Source organism: Siniperca chuatsi, linkage group LG9 (genome assembly GCF_020085105.1).
Source record: "Siniperca chuatsi isolate FFG_IHB_CAS linkage group LG9, ASM2008510v1, whole genome shotgun sequence".
NCBI classification, from domain to species: Eukaryota; Metazoa; Chordata; class Actinopteri; order Centrarchiformes; family Sinipercidae; genus Siniperca; species Siniperca chuatsi.
In genome coordinates, this window is record NC_058050.1 from 21,424,931 (window position 1) to 21,445,035 (window position 20,105).

Genomic DNA, 20,105 nt, shown 5'->3' on the forward strand with positions numbered 1-20,105 from the left:
AGCGCGTTCATTCAGCCAATTAGCCCAGATACTGACACACTCACAAATTAGTGTACGTGCATGCGTGCACACACACACACTAACAGACAGAGTTCTGTGTAAACAAACTCTTGGACTGTCTGTCTTTGTGCCAGGGGAGAGAGGGGGGGAGAGAGAAGGGGGTGAATGCATATCAGTGTATAATTAGAGCAGAGTTGAAGTACTAAGTTTGTATTCTGGTGTTAAATTGGAAATGCTCAATGCAAATAAATTCAGTTCAGAGTCAATTACCAATGCTAGACTCCAAGTTAAAAACCTTCAAATCAATTTTAGCCCCTCTGCCTTACAAAGATTAGCACTTTGCATACACACTAGATGGGCTGTCTTATGAAAAATTAAATAAGCAATTTCTGACAAATGAGTTCATGCACAGTTCAGCATTGGTTCATGAACTGTACGGAAGAAAGAAAGAAAGAAAGAAAGAAAGAAAGACAGATTGACAGAGAGAGTGAGAGAGAAAGAAGAGAGAGCATGAAGTAAAGATTTAGCTAGTTTCATTTGTTCCTCCCGTTGCTGTGTTTTCATCCCTCGGCCCTTGTGTAAAAACCTCCCTATTAGTGACTTTCTACCACTCACTACCCAGTAGTGATACCACCTAAATCTCCTGTAGAATTTCTCTGTAGCAATATCAATAAAATCTAACATTAAAATGATATGTTTGTTTGCGTCTGGGTTTCTTGGTCCAGTTGATATGTAATCTGCTTGTTACTGCCTTTGACATTCTGCAATATATTTTTACGTTCTTATGCAGGTGTGCATAAGAGTATACACGTACCTTGCTCTGTGTGACGCGGTGCGTTTGGATACGTGAGGTGAATAGGGCAGTAGCCATAGCAGTGAGCAGGTGCTGCTGGACCCTGGCCCCTGCTCCACCCAAGCCCTCCAAGATGGCCACAGGGCCACAGGTGTCAATCACTGCCGAGAAGACTGCTGGGACCACCCGGGTTAGCCGAGAAAGAGACTGGAGACATAGGGACCGACAGATAAACATACATGCATATACTGAGGTAATGTATGTCATTCGTGGATTGTATCCCCATTCCCTTATAATGTCATGTTGCACTTGATGCACATGACATTATAAGGGATGTTAAGCTGTTAGTGCCTTAAAAAAATAAGCAAGTGCCCATCTAGATATTTGGTGGGTAAAGCTAAGTTGGCAGAAAGTCATTTGTTGTCATTTAGCATTAGAAGGTCTTATATTTTGATTATTTGAGGGCTGGTCAGGAGAAGCAAAATTTATAATAATTTTTCATTAGCAATCACAAAATACAAGCAATTCAAGAAGTTTTACCTTGAGTTTTCAAGTATGTATAACTTGAAAAACTATTTTTTCCCAATTTGTTCCAACAGTTTGCCTTTTCAATGTAAAATACTTGAGTTAATGTTTTGGCCGTCTATGTGTGTGTTTGATGTCTGTCTGTGTTTGTAGATCTCACAGAGATGTTAGTGTGTGCAAATGTATCTGTACACAGTCACACATATATGACTGTTTGTATAAGTATGTGTTTTCATGCATGTGAACTTACGGAGATGGCAGTGACCCTGACAGCCTCCACAGAGGAGTGAGTGAACAGGTACCACAGGGCGGAGCCTATCTCTGTGGTAACCAGGTGGTGGGAGGGGCCAGAGACAGTGGTGGAGATGTTCTCTATAGCTTTTGCAGCCATGTGATGAACTATGGAATCATCCTGTCCAGACAGACACACAAGCACTTTTGAATCATTCATATCCACTTTGGAACAATGACGAACCAGGTAATTTGAACAAGTACATATTATTAACTGAAATGATGAATTTAAGCTGGTACTGACAACTAGATCTGGAAAACCCAATCAACAATTTTCAATAGCAGAGAATGAATAGCATCTCTTTCCACAGTAAATGAACCATTTGTAGTGTTTCACCTCAATACACCATACAGATGGCTACAGTAATGGTATAGTCCATTAAGTGAAAAAGATTACTAACTACACCTATAACAATAAACAGTAACACAACAAGAACACTGTCCATGTACTCTCACAACTTTTGCCTAAAAAATATTCAAATATTTAAAAAATGGATTATCCAGGTTTCCTGGTCCAACCTAAGACAAATAGAGTCAATTTATAGTGGTGGAACGTAACTAAGTACATTTATTCAAGTACTGAACTACAAATTTGAGGTACTTGTACTTTACTTGAGTATTTTCTTTTCATGCCACTTTCTACTCCACTACAGGGAAGTATAGTACTTTTTACTTCACCACATTTATCTGAAAGCTTTAGTTACTAGTTACTTTACAAATTAATATTTTTGCACAAAACATACAAAGAGATTATAAAATATGATGTTTTGTTATAAATTAAACTACCTGACAGAAAATTAACTGGCAACTATTTTGATAATCGTTTATTTTTCATGCAAAAACATTTCATGGTTCCAGCTTGTCAAATGTGAGGATTTGCTGTTTCTCCCTTTAATTATTTGAATAATTTTAGATTAATCCATAATGCAAATAATCATTAGTTGCAGTCCTATACTAAACAGTTTGCTCCACCTGAGCCTACAACGGTAAAATCCTGCTTTTACATTAATGCACGAGTAATAATAACCTAATGATATAAAATACAGTATAATAGCATAACAGTCACAGGGGACATTTTTCTGCAATACTTTAAGTACATTTTTCTGATTATACTTATATACTTTTACTTAAGTAACCTTTTTAATGCAGGACTTTTACTTCCTCCACCGCTGTCCATTTAAGAACCGTCCTGCAAGAGGATCTGGGTTGGCCAAAAACCTTGCAGCTTGAATCCAAAATCCTCAACACCAACACTATGACACTGATCCCAAAGACCCTCCTTAGCATAGTCAACATGCATAGAGACAATATAGACCGAGAGATCAAAATGTTGTACTACAGTATGTGCTGAAAAGCCTCTTGTGTTCACCACAGGGCCAGTACAAATATGTAACATTAGAACAACCAAGTGGTGTATGTCTTATATTTGTACTAATATATGTAAAGATTAGCTTTTATACTGGTGTGTGCATGTGCACAGGCATCCTAATAGCAGAGCATATCATAGAGCTTAGTGTCCAAAAAATGATTTTTTTCTCCTGTATAAAATATAATGCCATTGTGAGTAACACATTTTCTGGTTCATTGTCAAGTTACAAACTCAACTGATTAATGAAAAATGTTGTACACCAAAAGGCAGACATGAACAAAGAACTAACGCAATCACAAACTGATAATTAGGTTAGCTCTCAACATCACCTCAATACAAAAAAGAGAGAGAGAGGTTGCATGTGAGTGTGTATGAGTTAGTGTGCAAGTGTTTGTGTGTGTGTGCTTATGTGTACACTGTATATGCCCACACACCTTTGCCTGAGTAGAGAATAGTTGTTTGTGTTCAGACAATGGGGCCAGGCTAATGAAATTTCTGTGGCTGAGGAAATTAGTTTTTCTAGGAAAGTCATTGTGGAGAAGGACAGGAAGTAGAACAGGAGTGATTGCCTCAGTCAGGTTATTATTGTGTTTCACTGTGTTACATCACTTAGACGCTACTCTCCCCAGATATGGGATACAATAGGGCCTATTCATAAAACACAGTTAACTGTATTTTGTGGTAAAGGTTCATAAAAAGAGCTGAAACATTAATTTCACCATGGCAATTTATCATGGTAATTCTGAAAGGTAGTGCAGGTGACAAATAATGATATTATTACAGTACTTAATTGTTGCATATTTAACACATAACTGCACTGGCTGTCCATGCATTTGTGTATATGCTACTACATTTAAGAAATGAGATGCTTAAAACAAATTGCAACTATTACAGTGATACTCCATTGAAAATCTGTCTTTTTAATATCAAACACACTCCCTATAAGCTTCAAAACTGGCTGTATACAGTTTTTAGTTTGTTTCTTAAAATGCAACTGCAGCTGTGGTTAGCTTGTATTCATGCCATCTACAATGGACCCAAATGCTGACAAATTTTCAAATAATCACTTTTGTGCTGTCCATCTGTGTCATAGTTTTGGGAAAATATGGCAAATCAAACTGACAATAGCTGCTGTTCATCAGAAAGAGCAGATTGCCAGTTCAGGTGTTAAGCCCTGTGTATTTATCATTTACACAACATTTTCAATTTCACAAAAAGTTTTATGTCAATCCCCAATAACAGCAAAATAATGTTCCTACTGTCCTGCGGAGACCTTATGTCCAAAACAAAGTGAACCTTTTAGAATTGAGAAAAATCTTGCATCAATAGTCAGGCTGTGATTGACAGTTATTTAATATTTTATAAAAATTAAAGACACATCCTATTCTACCACAAGGGAACTCTAATCATAACTAATAGCTTAAATAACCTATCTATTAATCCAATATAGGACATCACATTTTGTATTCAACGCCAAGGGACTACGTAGCACGACAACATAATGAATCCTCTGGCACCCCTCCGGGAACCAGTAGAATGGTCTGTTCCAGCATTCCCCAGGCTGTGCGGGCCAGTTCACTAATGAGCCCACGGGGGAGCGCCCACTGTCTGTGTGTTTAATAGACTGTAGCCCTGCCAGGAACTACACAGAGAAAGAGAAAGAGGGGGAGACTAAAATAAAGGGAAATAGAGTGTGATGGAGTGAGAGAGATTTCCTTACATGTGGTGAGAAACAAGTAGCTCATGCAAGAAACTCCATCATTATGATGCAGAGAGAGAAATGCAGGAGAAAGTTATTCTCATTATAATTTCTCCCAGTATGAGAAACATGTTCATCCAAGAAACACACTCATTATATTATACTCAGTGTCCTACTTAAACCTCACATCTCCAGAAAGTCAACTAAAAGAAAATTAAAGTAATTTTTTTGCTGGCTTTCCCGATAACTTGGCTACAAGGTCATCTAAGATATTTTGTTTTCTTTACACACAAGACTTTGCCAAGTTTAGCCCATCAACATGCTAACATTCTCACAATGACAGGGCTAACATGCTGACGTTTAGCATGTATAATGTTTACTATCTCCACCATCTCAGTTTACCATGTGAGCATGCGATCAAGCTAAACATGCTATTAGACCCTTTTCACAGCAGACATTTTGGTATGTCATAGCAGAAAAGGCACAGATAACCATAATAATAATAATAATAATCATTAACAACTGCATTCCATTTAGGTTGTGCTTTTGTGCATGCTGGCTCACGGGCATGGCCTACTGAGACACTTAATGGAACTGAGCCATCGTTAACCAACTTTGTTTCACTTGCACGTTTCCTACTATGACGAGTCAAAATGTCTGTTGTAAAAAGGTCTATTAGATACTTCACACTGAACACAAAGTACAGCTGAGGTTGATGGGAGTGTACCAAATTTCAATCCATCCAATAGTTGTAAAGACATATCACTCAAAACCATGAATGTCAACTTCATGTTTATGCAAAAGGAAAAGTCATTGGGTTGGAAAAATATGGTATGGTAGGCCTTATTTTATCAAGAATTATTTTGGATAGTAATATTCAAAATCAAGTTCCAACCTGACTAAATTATTATCCAGCTAACTGGAGCGACTGCGCTGCACCATGTCTCTTCATGCCTTCACTTGACAAGACTCAGCTCTCACTGTGCTCTTGTACTGCTCTTCTAGTTTGTTCATAGCATGAATATGTTTGGTAGTATCTTATCCAGTGTTTCCCCCAATGTGAGGGACATCTGTTTGAGTGGAGTAAATTAGATTCTGGAGGTTTGAATAACTGAAAAAAATATTAATAAAAAAAAAATGTAGAATTTAGTTTATAGTTAAGGAGAAAAAAGTCAAAATATACCAAATTTCTCTTACTGCAAAAAAACAACAGATTTCTGATCTAAAACATGACTTGGTGGTCTTTGAACTACAAGCGATCAATAAGTATTGCAGTGTATAGTAAATGTATAATCCATATCCTTTAGTTAACTCAAAGATTAGAAATGATTCTCTGACTCAACTGCTTCTACTCTGTATCTCATCCTCGATGATTGGTATAGATTTTCTAAAAATCAGTAAGGGACTAACAATTTGGTAGATTTACAGCATGTTAGTTCAGCCTTCCAGAGGTGTCATGGGCAGATCTAATTAAATGACATACCCACTCTCATCCATCCTCATTTCAAACATCCAGCCGTGATTTCTGAGAAGGTACTCTTACTAATTTAAGACCATTAAAGATAGATATAATACTCTGGCAAAACATGCATTCTTCTATTTCATTTCCCTTCTTTTTATCTTCCATCTTTTTTCGTCAGGTTTCAACAGGACTAACTGGCTTCCTGGCAACTGGGTTAAATAAAAAATCACCCGTATTCTGTAGCTCAGGGCTGACATAAGATTTAAACACTTTGAACCCCTGGCTAAAAAAAGTTGGAAAAACCTGTGTTTTCAGATGAAAAGAGTTAAAAGGCTAGGCAGATACGGAACAATAAAATCCTGTCTTCAAGTGTCGATCAGTAGATTAGTTTTATATCCAAACATGTTTGCACGTGGCCTCTGGGTCTCAAGTAGAAAGAGATACACATCACAAAAACTACATCACATGACTTGACACAGGATTTGTGTGTATGCCTGTGTGTGCACAAGTGCGTGTGTTCACATGTCTGATGTGGTTTCCCTTTGTAATTAAAGTCCTTTAGAAGCCGATGCACCTGGTTTTGAATAAGCCCCTATGGGCACAGACACCATCTATCAGCCTCACACAGCACATCTAACACCGCTAATAGCCACACTCAAAGAGAGAGACAGACTGTCTGATTAACAAGACTAACAGACAGACAGTGAGGCATGAAGGAAGAGACATGTGGACAAAACAGCAGAAAAGAGCAACAAGTAGAGGTGCAAATAGACAAACGGGAAAGAAGACAGACCAGCAGAAAGACACGCAGAAACAGAAATACAGGTAGGCAAAGGGAGACAGGCGTACTGCCTTAACAGGGACAAAAGGCTGTACAGAAAGACAATCGGAAAAAGGGCAGGCTAATATAAAAGGAAAAAGAGGAGAAACAGGCAGATGGACAGACAGGTGTAGATGTAGTGTTATTACTCATCATCTTTCTCTCCTTTTTCTGTGCATTAAGGACAGTGGCACTCTCATTTGAAAAAGGCATGGGATGATATGAAAATTTCACGTCATGATTATCCTGGCCAAAATAACGCCGATTCACGATATTGTCCCGATAATCATCAAAATATGCTTAAAACTCTTAAAATGGCACTAAACATACTGGAATCACTTGACCTTACATTTTGTTAAGAAACCAATGTTTTTATTGCATTACATAGGACACATATCTTTTTAGTGAGCATCCTTTTCAGTGAAAAACAAACAAATAATCTGAAATCATGGAATCATAAATCATAAGGTCCCCCTGTGTAAATAAAGGATAAATAAATAAATCAAAAATAGCAACATTGTGAAAGTCTGTTCTTTCTTAAATGATCATTCACATGTTGTCACATTAATTTCATCAATTGCATCAGTGTATATAATTTACCCCTGACTTAAGAAATACAACTGTCCTTTAACAAAAATAATGTCCAACTGGCATTGGGCTTTTCAAGTCACTCATGTGAGGATATTCACAATAATCCTGATTCACGATCATCCCAATAATAGAAATTCACCACGATAAAATCGTTTATTGTACCATCCTTAACTACATTACACAATGGCCTGCAATCAGACCATGCATGCATGCATTTGTGTTTGTGTGTGTGCATGCACGTGGAGTGGTCATCCTATGTTAGAGACACATGGGCAGGACCCATGACTGTCTTACAGAGTCCCCCTCTGTTCTCCTCTCCTTTGTGGAAGATAGTGATAAATCATTAATAGGCTCACCACTGCTGTGTGTGTGTGTGTCAGTGCGTGTAAGGGGGATTTCTGCCTTCTGCCCCCTGGCTTCTATCACTGTAATACTGTGCACACATAATTTCTGCTGCACGCGAGCACACACATTCACACACACAGATTTTCCATCATAGGCAGCAGAAGCATCATCTTGTTCAGGCTCATAAATAATTTCCTGCAGCTCAAGTCTGGCCTGGAAACCTGCCTTTCACTCCATGCCATCTACTCCCCCTCTCCCACTGCACTGATCTTTCTCTCTTTTCCTCTCTGTCACTCCCTGCCATCCCCCACTATCCCCCTCTCCACTGGTAAAACCACCATGCTCGCTTTGGCACTGTGCCCCCCCAGTCGACCCCTTCTTCTAGTACAACGATCTCTATCCCTCTCTCCAGTGCTTTACTTGTAAATCAGGAAAACTCTCAACAGCAGCGGAGGGGGCTGGGGTGATCCAGGGGGTCAGGAAACGCATCAAAACCACACTGCCTGGAGCACATTAGACAGGGTCTTGGCGCTGTATCTCAATGCTGTCATGCAATAAACAGTGTGTGGCACTGGATTTACATTTAGCACATTGGTAGACAATGTCCTTCTCCAGACATCACTACACGAGAAATGCATAATAAACCAATAAAAATAAGGATACAGGCAGTCACTTATCAAATCAGAAAATAAAGGTTCTAAAAAAGGTATTTGGTGATCAGCCAAGAGTAGTTCAAACGTTAAAATGTGTTTTTTATGCTCATGTGCTATTTGAGAGAAAGTTTATTTGAAGTGATTTTTATTCATTGCATTGGAATACAGTAAAGTGCTACCAACTTTAAATCCCCCACACCGTGCAGCAGTTAACAATTATTTAGTTTTCAACTCAAGGTCAAGTGAACCCAATAGAGACAATCAATGTCTCTGAATCTTAAATGGCCTCATCCAACATTTGAATTATCTTTGGCAGTTACCTAGCTCAAATATTTTATTTAAAGCAGCACTAATCAATATTTTTATGTTAACACAACACATTACATGTATTCATTTGATACATGTATGTATCATGTACCCAATGTTGCCTGTTGTGACGAACCTACAGACAATTATCACCAAACTCTGCAGCTGCCCTCAACTCTATGTAGCATTTTAGCTCCTTTTAGCTCACCAAACTCATTTCCAGCAGCAGTAAGCAGCTGTTTTCAACAAAACAAACCCTCTAAAAACCAACTGTATGCTGCAGTGCCTGTCCAGCACTGAACAGCAGACAAAGTTAGCGACTAGCTGGTGAACATAGTGGAGCATTTAGCAGCTACAGAGCTGGATATTTCTCTCAGGAATTGGTGGAGAACAGAAAACAGAACTAAGAGAGTGAATATTGGACTTACATTTATCAGGTGACCACATGACTCCAAATCAATGCTAATGTTGCTCTGTGTCTGCTGGTTGTGTAAATAGGCAACTGTTTACCTACACGTTTGCCACAACAACTTTATAAAGGTGATAATGTTAATGTTGTGTTTACAGTTTGTTCCGCTGCACCCAACTAGCCAGAAAAATCAAATAATGCAGCTTTAACATCTAAATGAAACTTACCACCATGCGTCCTAGCTATTACTGTGTATTCAAAGGATAGTTGATTTGCTTGACTTTTAACTCAGCTGCAATACAAGTTGTCCATGTTACCTCATTCACTTCTGCACCCCCTTCTTCAACTCCCCATCTGTCCTCTCACCCTCTTTCACTTTTCTTGCTGCTATGTTATAGCTTTTCTTGATTTTCTTGGTGTTTCCACTGATGCCGTTTCCCTTAGACTGATCCAAAAGACCACATGCAAGGTGTGAATCATTTTAAATAAGAATGTTTAAAATCAAATTAATAGAGCAACTCTTAACCTGGAAACAGGTGACTCAAAAGGAGTCAGACACATTACTACGCCTTTTAAATACATTTCAAAAATATAGAACATCTTTAGAGATTAAAACATTTGGTTCGGTCCGAGTGGCTATTTAGCACTGCAACATTCTGCAATGTACTGCTATGACCAACACTAAAATTATCAAAGCAGTATGTCAAATTTATAATAATTCCTGCTCCCTCTCAAATATTTGGACACAAAGAACAGTCACAGCTATATATATTTATGGCTAATTCTGTCCTCATATCTCAAGGTCATATTTTACCAAAAACAATAGCCCAAGGCCTATTTCCCACGCTATTTGACATAATTTGAAAAAACAACAAAAAAAAACCCCAAAAAAACACATAGTTCTTTGTCTATTCCCCTTTCCCTCTCTTTCTGTCTGTCTGTCTCTGTCCCATGCTTCTCTCTTGCTGTCAGAGATGAGCAACTCTCTCTCCGCTGTCTTTCTGACTGGATGTTCATCTCTGTATAACCCATTGCTGGATTATCCAGGTAGAGTCCCACTTGTGCTGTATGATGAAATAATTGAATGAAAGAAGTGATTGTATTAAATGTCTATTGATGGGCCAGTGGCTCTGTCACCTCGGTCAGATCAATAGATATTTAATACAATCACTTCTTTCATTCAATTATTTCATTATACAAAAAGTCATATTTTGCATTTGTTGTTAGCGTGTTGTAAATGATTCAAACCTTATTAACATTAAAAACTTGTGTTTAGAAAAGTTTTATGCCTGCTATTTCAAATTCCACCTACAGGGGGAGACTACACTGTCAATTATAAGGTACATTGATGAAAATGAAAGTAAGAACAGTAACTGTAGTGCCCTTATTGTGGACCGCTTTGTTGTGGCTGTATACCTGTATTGAGTCATACCCGTGATATGCTAATATATTTTCAATGACTCTCTACACTGTAGTCAATATTTTGAAACATATTTGATTACTAGAAAATACTAATTTGTGGCCCAAAAGTGTCGAACTCTCGAACTATGAGAATAATGTAGAAGTGAACTAAGAACTGTATGTGGTAGTATTTTATTTATTATAAAAAATAATTATGTAAATTATTATTATATAACACAGGCTACTGAGATTTCATCAATTTACAGTCATTGCTAGCATGCGTTGGTTTTAATACACAGTACACAGGATTAACTGGTTGACCTTTCCAGTGAAGCTGTATTTAATAAAGCATTAGTAAAAGGCCTCAATCTGGCAATAAACATTTTGACTTATTATAGAAGGGATAGCACAATAACATTAACAATGGCTCCTTTCACAAAGGTGTTCCAGTAAGTCATGCCAGTGAGCACTAGAGCACTATTATTACTATTATAATAGAGTAATAATAGTTTTTGCAGTGAGAGGCATCTTTTTCCAGTTGTTTTCTATAGGCAATAAGTGTTATGCACACTGCTCTCTCGTGTTTTGGCAGGAGTGCTCTGAACAGCTCAAGTTTAAAAAATTTCACATTTAGGACAGATGATTCGGTGGTTGCCTAGCAAAAATAAATAATATTTAAAAAAAATGCAGAAAGCTGCTTGTTTTTTAATTTGTAGGCTTCAACAAAAATAGCAGTGCGGTGCGCCTCGCGTTTTGCAACCTGCAAAGTGCTCTGTCTGATCGGGGCCTCAGAAGTTACTCCTAAATATCATAAAATATTGCGCACTACAATCTTAAGCAGTATCTAAGAGTACAATTAATTTGCCCAGGATGAATCTGGCCAGGGAAAGTTAAAGAGGAGCGTTTACCTCTGAGATGCACTTGAGCAAGGCCCTTGATCCCAAACCGTGGAGCTGTTCAGTAGCCAGCAGATCAGATTGTGGTTGTACTGGGCATCTTCCAGGTGTGAATGTGTGTAACTGTGGGAGTGTGAACTGGGAATACATGAAAAACAGAGCCTGGATCTCCACGATACTTCTCTGGTTAAATTAAGGTTTTTAAAAACCTGTATGAAAATGCATATTTTTTTTATATTCTTATATTTAGTTTTTGTTCAAAAGGGACTACTGAATTTTAAAGAAATTAAATAAAATGACAGAAAATCAGTAGTTAAATGAAGTGGTGCTGGTAATGTTAGGTACAAACTTATGAGGTTCATATGTTTGTGTGTGTGCGTGTGTGTGTGTGCGCGCCTCTGTGTAAATAGTAAGTTCTGAGAGTCTAATATCAATGAACAGACAGTATTCCTGAAAGGTTATTGACATCAATTAAAACCAGTGGAGTCAGCAACTAAATTTTACTTAATTTATCCCTAATCTGACTTTGGAGGGAAAGTAAATTAATCTACCATTTATTTTCTTATATACACAAATAAGCTAAATGTACAATTTGAGGTTTTCTAGTGTCAAATTTGACATAAAATAAATACTTGAGGCAGGACAGACGACACTGTAATGTGGGCTTAAGATAAATACATTTTTTCAATCATCCTAAATTTAATCATCAGCGGTGAGGATGATGACAACATTGCCATTGTTGATGCAATCTTGACAGCGGTGATGAGTTCAAGTTGAAGATGCTGCTGGTGAGCCTCAAGTTGACACAGAAGTCAATCAGCCTGTGGAACCAAAAGATCTCCTGCCTGGAGGATCCAGGAGGAGGTCGAGAGAGGAAGACGATGAAGGTGGCGAGAGGAGCAGCAAGCGATTCAAATGACGCTGAGGAAGGAGACCCAGTGTCAGTGCCCAGGTACAGGGCAAGGGAGGAGGATGATGAAGAAGATGGGAGAGGCAGCAAACAATTTAGACACTGACAAGTTTGCTTACGGAGTTTATAGTTACTTACAGTGACTGTAACACCTTCGAGATTTTCGGATGACTCCGACAGCCTATTTTGGTTTTTCAAATTCTTCAGATATATCATTTGAAACTGTACTTTGTCATAATTTTTTAGTTTGTATCTAATGTTTGGCAAATTATCACAGCTGTACTATCCTAAAATGTTTGTGTTTCTAGAGATTTACATTGTTTACTTTTAGTCAAAATTAGAAATGTCTCGAGCCAATCCTAAGGATCGGTATTGGGGCTGATCCAGCAGATACCCAATATGAAAGGATTGGGACTAAAAATAAATAAATAAATAAAATTGATCGGGACACCCCCTAGTCAAAATATGAAATAAATTTGGGTCACTAACTCAGAACTGAACCTTCCAAAAATTACATAAGCACGCTTTTAACTAAGAACTGCACAGCAACCTCTAGTATGCTAGCTAGCAGGGAGCATGCTAGCACCAAGCCCCCAGGAAGTGCTCCGTGCTTTGAAGCCAATTTGACATAGTGGCCAAACCGTGGAATTACAATTTCCGGGTTTGTCACGTGACGCCCAGTGGCCCCAAAAGACTTTTTCCCATAGACTTACATTGTGAAAGAAGTGGCTGTAAAATACATGGATACATTTTTTTTAGTGTCACAACCCCCACAAAAGGACTAATTTCACTATAAGAATTTGATCCATTCGGTCCAATAACATTTGAAAAGTCTAGAAGAGCCGCACGATTAAATCATTTTATCCACATTCAAATTAGTGGAAGGCTAAACAAGAAGTTGGCTGGCTCTGCGGCAGAAGTGTCTAGTGTGCTTGCTCTATGGGCCACACGATGCAGAAGATCCAGGTAATTATATACACGGAAGTCGAACTTTTTTTCACCTCAACGTTGTATCCAGTTCTCTTTATCCATGGCTAGCACTAACCAGCCACAATACCCTGCCAGGTCGCGGGTTGCTAACCGGACGAAAAGTTACAGTAACAGTTTATTCAAGAAGCATATTGTATCATCGATTCCTGTCTCACAACTGTCCGCAAACCATGTCATTTGTTTCTTGGAGAAAAGCCAATGATAGCAGCGATTCCATTGCAATGGAATGAATTGAATTGATTGTGATAAATGCTGGTGTGACCGCACCCTGAAAGTGACTTGGGCATGGAGTTTTTCTGTATTCCTAAAATGTCCCACAGATACATGGCATTTCTGCATTAGGAATGATATAGTTACATCTCAACAGTACAACTATATGACTGTCTGTGGAAGTATAGTAAGCTATGGTATAGTGTGACCACCTTGTGAACTCCAGGAAATGTAATGCCCATGAGACAAAGTTAGACTATTTAGACAGCTCTGTAATATAATAGCAAATATACTTGTGCATCCACGGGAAAAACAGCCAGTCAGGGAGAGGAAGAAACAGAGACAGGGTGGAGAGAGGAAGGGGGGACGACGGTGAGAGGAAGAGATGGAAAGAGAGGGAGGCAGGTTGGGTCTGGGGATGAGTGTCTGGTCCCTAAGGCTGTGTGTGTGTGTGCGTTTCCGTCAGCCTACTCTCACAGCTCAATAATGATAAATAAGTCAACCTCCTCTCTCCTCCCCTCAACCCCTCTCCCTGCTCCTGTCACACACACCCCTCCACTGTTCATCTACCCCCCCCCCCACTACACTCCCAGTGGTAATGAAGCAACAGTAGGTACTAGCTGACAACTGTGCAGACCAGAGTTTCATCTATATTCATTCTGCTATAGTGGGCCACCACAGTAAGCCCCCTTCTACCTCTGAGAGACAAAACAACATCCATCTATCTCCTTTTCTCCCTCTACCTGTTTGCTATCTATCAGACTCACCACCCACCAAATTGTTCCTCATTCAGCAGCAATGGCCCACCATGTACAAAAGAATAACACTACAATATCTTGTAATGTGATATTGAAGCATTAGGTTGTACACAAGTAAAGCAAAATTGTTAAAACCTCACATTTCTTCCAGGTATCATGTCTACAGTGAATTAAGGAGGAAACACAGGCACTTATTGCTGAAGTTAAGAAACACAGAGTCCCAACTAAAATAAGACTAGGTCAATCCCTAATCATCATTAGCATGATGCCAACATACATTACCTGTATATTTAACACATTTTAGGACACAGCTTTATCACTAGAGACTATCATTAGTCATTAGCCAAAGTCATTATATATTTAACTTTTTTATGACAGACTAATATAAGAAGGGGAGCATAATTAAATAGAAAAAGAGATGAGATAGGAGAAAATAGAAAGCCAGCAAAAAGGAAAGAGCCATCTATATTTCTGTTTGTGTTTCTGCTCCATCTACTGTATGTGTGTGTCTGGAGGGTCCTAATTGCTGCTGAGGTCAGGCTGCTGAGCAGTAAAGGGTTGTGTTTGATGCAGGTAAGAGTGTGTGCGAGCGCATGTGTGTGTGACTGCTCTGCATGCCCTTGACTTGCAGCTGGCAAACAAGGCTTTAGGCCCCCACAGCTGCCTCATCATTACTGTTCACAGGGATCCCCTGCCACACACTCGTACACACACAGTGAGAGAGACTTAGTCACAGCTACACAGGCACAGACACAAAAACAGACACACACAGACATACACAGAGACACTCACCCCTTCCCGCAGGCTCCTCATTAAGCCAGTGTAGGCGGCAGCGGGAACGAACCACAGTACCTCTGGGGAGCCTCTCTTCTCCTCCTGATAGAGAGTCATAGAAAAGACAGAGAGAAAGGGTGAGAGGGGGTGGGAGCAAGAGGGGCCATGACATCTTGATTACTTGGTTACCATGTCTGTGTGTGAACATGCTTTCATAACTATTTAAATTCAACGGATCACATTTTTTTCCTTCATAATATTGATTTTACTTTAACATGTGTGAGCAACATAATGTTTTCTTTAACTTGTTTCTTTTACTTGTTTGTGTACTCAATCATCTCACACCCATTTTTACATAATAAGAGGTAGAAAAAAGGGAAAAATTAAAACTTTCACCATACTCATGAAATCTTTAATTTAAAATTCGCAGGACTCCAAATAACGAGTATTTTCATTATTAATTCATCTCTCAACTACATTATTCCTGACATTCCTGACAAAATACACTTTATATACCAGTACTGTTTTACATTCCCACAAAATTCTGATTATTTCAACCACCATCTTTTCATGAAACAATGCCCCATTCCATTGCTACTGTGCTAGGCTCTAGGCTATATCTAACCTTGAGGATAAAGACAGCACTGGAGGCTATAGCTAATCGTTGTCATTGACTGGTGCTGCAGAAGAAGAGAGGAGCAAAGCAGAGGATTTTACCTGGGGACACTTAAAGAGCCATTCTGCATTACTCAAATAAAACTGTTTCTCCTGCCATTAAACAGGCAAAGTGATTCTACCTGTTAGGATGAGTTCATATCCTGTGTTTAGAACTGGTTGTAATGATGATCTTAGCTACCGCTGATGCTGTTCAAAGAACTTAAATATTATTGTGTATTATTGTATTCAGTGAAGGGTTTCAACATCATGTGCTGTGAATTATGTAATTGAATTAGTATGATCCCCAATGGTGTTTTCATGTACTATTTCAGTAAACTTTTTGTTGTCATTTGTGGTCATGTACTAGTTTAGGAAACATTTTCACCATGCCCAACTGTGCCCACAATATGGGAATAGTCAGATAACTTTTCATTTCAACCTTGAAACTATTGGTACAAGGTCCAATAAAAGTTCATGTTACTGTGGTGTTTGTCAAGGTTGTAAATTATATCTAACCTTGAGAACAGAGGCAGCAATGCAGCTGATCATTGACACTGACCAGAAAACCCACCAGACAGCCGACCTGCCAGTCCACCAGGGAACGCTTAAAAGACTCAGTAAATAACTACTGGGTTTTTAAAGCTATCAATTCCTTTAATGGTGCTGCTGGAGAAACATCAAATTCTCAAGTCAAAACTGAAATAAGGGATAGGTCTGACACAGAAGCACACACAGCACTAAATGTTGTGCTAATCATTCATTCAGTCATCGACTGAAAAACACAAACCGCTGGAGATTTTTAAAATCCAATCCTCAATCCAAAGCCAGCCATCTTGTTGTAGCCTTACAACAAGATGGTACTACTTACCGCTAACTAATCACTGCCGTTGGTCAACATAAGAAACCTGCTCTGAGTCCTCTTTAATCTTGACAACAAAGCCTGAGCCAAAGATAAAAATTGTCACTGAGCTTTTCTGGGTTTATTTTAAAGCACCAATCCTAAATTTAAAAAAAAAGAAAACCTAGAAGGCAGTACAGCAATTATATATATAGTTCTAATAGTTCATAGCAATACATAGCTTTCTGTGGTTCTTAGTGCTCTACCAGGAACATATTTTGGCAGCATATCAACAACACAGTCAGGGGCAAGTCCAAGTAAAAGCATCTTTTACTATCTATTCTAAGAATAACAGCCAGCACGGGGACTGTACAAGACAATTAACATGAGCTCTTCTGTGTTTCAGTTACAACTTTCTGTACAAGTTCTAATTGTATTACAGACTTTTTTGACAGACCTAAGAGCAAACCATTACAGTCATTTAGCCTTCTTGCTACAAAACTATGCAGTTGTTTCTCTGTAGCAGGGAGAGAAAGGAGAGGCCAGAACTTTTGGGTGTTCTTTAGGCGAAATCATGCTGTTTTACTTTTCTCCAGAGGTACAAATATATTTAATGGTTCACAACAGTTACCAATAAATTGAGGTAAATCCTCCATTACTCCTCAAACACAAACATTTATACTTTTAAGGTGCTGTTCAACAACTGACCCTGATCTCTGAGGGAGATACAGGCATCAGTTAATTATCCCGTTATTATTTGTTAAGAACACACTGGCATCAATGGAAAAACTAGCTCTTGCAGGAGCTGAAAAGTCAATTTATTAAGAGCTTCTACAGGACACTGATGAGATTTTCCATGGCTTCAGGAGAGTAATAAGTTCAATCAGGTGGGGTGATTGACTTCTGAAGGTTATCCATCAGTCTTGTAAATAAAAATCTTACACTTAATTGACTTGCCTGGCTAGATTGAGGTTAACCAGAAATAAATTGGGTTCACCTTTTCTAATGAAGTCAAATGAGGCCTCCTCCACTCTTTTTCTTGTAATTTTCAGGGCTGGGGGTCAATTCGCTTTCAATTCAATTTAGTCAGCATGTAAATTTAAACTCCATTACCTAATGACAGAGCACTCAGTTTCATTCATTTCACTCAAGATTGGTCTTTTTCACTGGAGTAATAAGAAAATGTCTTTTGATCTTTCTTGCATCTGGCCTTGGTGTTGTGCTTGATTTACTCATTAACTCAAAAGAAAGCAATCATTCCACATTAATTACTTAAAGGTGGGGTATGCGATTCTAATACAATACACATCTTTTTGTCAAATTCAGCGAATATCTCCTCACAGTCCGCTAGTTTTCCGTTCTGTGTGTGCGCTGAAAAAAACTACGGTGTTTGTACACAGCCCTGGCTCTGCAAATGGGAAAGAAACAAAGTGTCTCGGACTGAGCCCCACAACACTATTCCAGCCATGATTTGTGTGTCAGGAAGCGTTAAATGACTTGCTCACAGACATTCAGCTTACTTGCTAGTTTGCCAAGATATGCTGCTGTTGTGATGTTAGCTATAGTAGCGGGAGAGTTGTGAGTATCGCTTTCTGGAGCTGGTGTGCTGCTCTGGGAAACATCTCGTCCTCTCTGCATGTTAGCTTCGCAGCAGCAACTGTGGGGACAGTTTGCTAACCCGCAACCTAGCTAATGTTAGTTACATTACTTGCTGTGTCGATGTTCGCTCTATATCATAGTATTTGTCATTGTATTTGATTTCTCCAGAATCGTATAGCCCACTTTTAAGAGTTGGCAAAAGACTTTTCTATGAAAACTTTTCAATGAAAGATGATTTTCACTATCCACATTTAAAAAGCAATCTCTTGGGGGCATCATAACGGCCTAGAAGTGTACGGTGCATACTACATAAACACAATGTTATGGGATAGTTTATTTTAAGTGTGGTTTGCACATTATTTGCTGAGCAAACTAGAGATGAGCATCTTTGCAGTTTGCCAGCAAGTAGATCACTGTATTCATTGTATTTCTCACAGCATGTATAAATATGAATCAATCAATGAATTTAATGACTTTTTCCGAATATTTCATGCAGGTCTAGTATGTAGTAGCAGGCCTCAGCAATATTGAGAGTACTTGTCTGAAATTTAATTAATGTCCCTGACACACTACAGGATACTGATTACATCAAAATGTCTCTGAGAGGCCCAGATAGATGATTTTCACCACAGATTTCTTCTAGTGTGGTCAGCTTAAGTGATTTAAAAAACGGCAAAATGCCAAATTCAATTTAACCCTAATCAGACTAATAACAAGAAGTCAAAGAGTAAGGAATACTTTCCCATAGATTTGGCCCAATGTATGAGTCAGTGAAATATAGTGAGTCCACAGCCCACAGCCCACCCTCTGTTTCATCCAGTCTAATAAAAGAAAAATACCAGAAAAATAACCTTTTAAAAAGGAAGAAAAAAAATAAATATTCTTGTCAGCTATGGAACTACTGCCATTTGTATGCCAGTGCACATGTGCACCCATTTCTCACTTATATAGTATGTGTTTGGATCCATTAAATGTGTTTCCTTTAGATCAGTCAACTGCAGTATCTGTCTCTTTATATCTGTTTCTTCATATTGGCTTCTGTCATGCAAAGTCTACCTGAGAGGCGATGAGGTGGAGGAACTCCCCGAGTGGCGGCAGAAGGAACTGCTTTACTTTACAATTTCTCAGGTTCTCTCTCAACAGGTCTGTTAATGTGGACACCACCTGGAAGAGAGAACAGAGGGAGATATGGTTTCATCAGCACTTATATTTTATTGTAAAAAAAAATCTAATGAAATAATAATAAGAATAAAATAAAAACTAGACTTCATGCTCTATAAAATATAACATTTACCACAGTTCAATCAACAGCTCTCTAAGGTGGTGTCAATAACATTGAACTATTTCAAGTAGTATTCCTTCACATGTAGTCTCAGAATATAAAACAGGACTTGGACAAATTGAAACATACTCATATAAATCCATCATATTTAATATGTGGTTGAAAATATATGATTTCAATCTGCCTTTAAGGTTCTTCAGACATCGCTGCTTAATATCAAGCTTGCTGAAGACAAAATGTGTTTTATTTTCAATAACCCATAATTCCAGTTCGCATCCCCCTGCAATCCATACACTTAATGGTACTGAACTTTAAATTATCCTGGGAATTTGGCTAGACAGTAATCTCACTTTTAAACAGCATGTGGAGCAACTGGCACAGAAACTAAAGATAAAAGTGAGTTTTGTATATAGGAATAAAGCATGTTTCTGTCTTGAGGACAGGAAAATGACTGTACAGTCAACCATCATATCTGTGCGTAACTATGGAGATATCCTTTGTCATTGTGCTTTGTGTTTCATTACAGG

At 38.5% G+C, this 20,105-nt stretch overlaps 1 protein-coding gene across 6 annotated transcripts in view; it reads right to left on the reverse strand.

Moving 5' to 3' along the window:
• The window catches only part of ulk4 (unc-51 like kinase 4), an 81,566-nt gene that overhangs the window by 47,633 nt on the left and 13,828 nt on the right, over positions 1–20,105 (reverse strand). For 5 of the 6 annotated variants that reach the window (XM_044206611.1, XM_044206610.1, XM_044206613.1 and 2 more), the window contains exons 18-21: positions 19,353–19,460; positions 15,221–15,304; positions 1,569–1,730; positions 815–1,000 (exon numbers count right to left, since the gene is read on the reverse strand). In XM_044206611.1, the coding sequence (XP_044062546.1) occupies positions 815–1,000; positions 1,569–1,730; positions 15,221–15,304; positions 19,353–19,460 (540 nt within the window). The remainder of the gene's footprint in view (positions 1–814; positions 1,001–1,568; positions 1,731–15,220; positions 15,305–19,352; positions 19,461–20,105) is intronic. The other variant, XM_044206612.1, reaches the window with a different exon arrangement.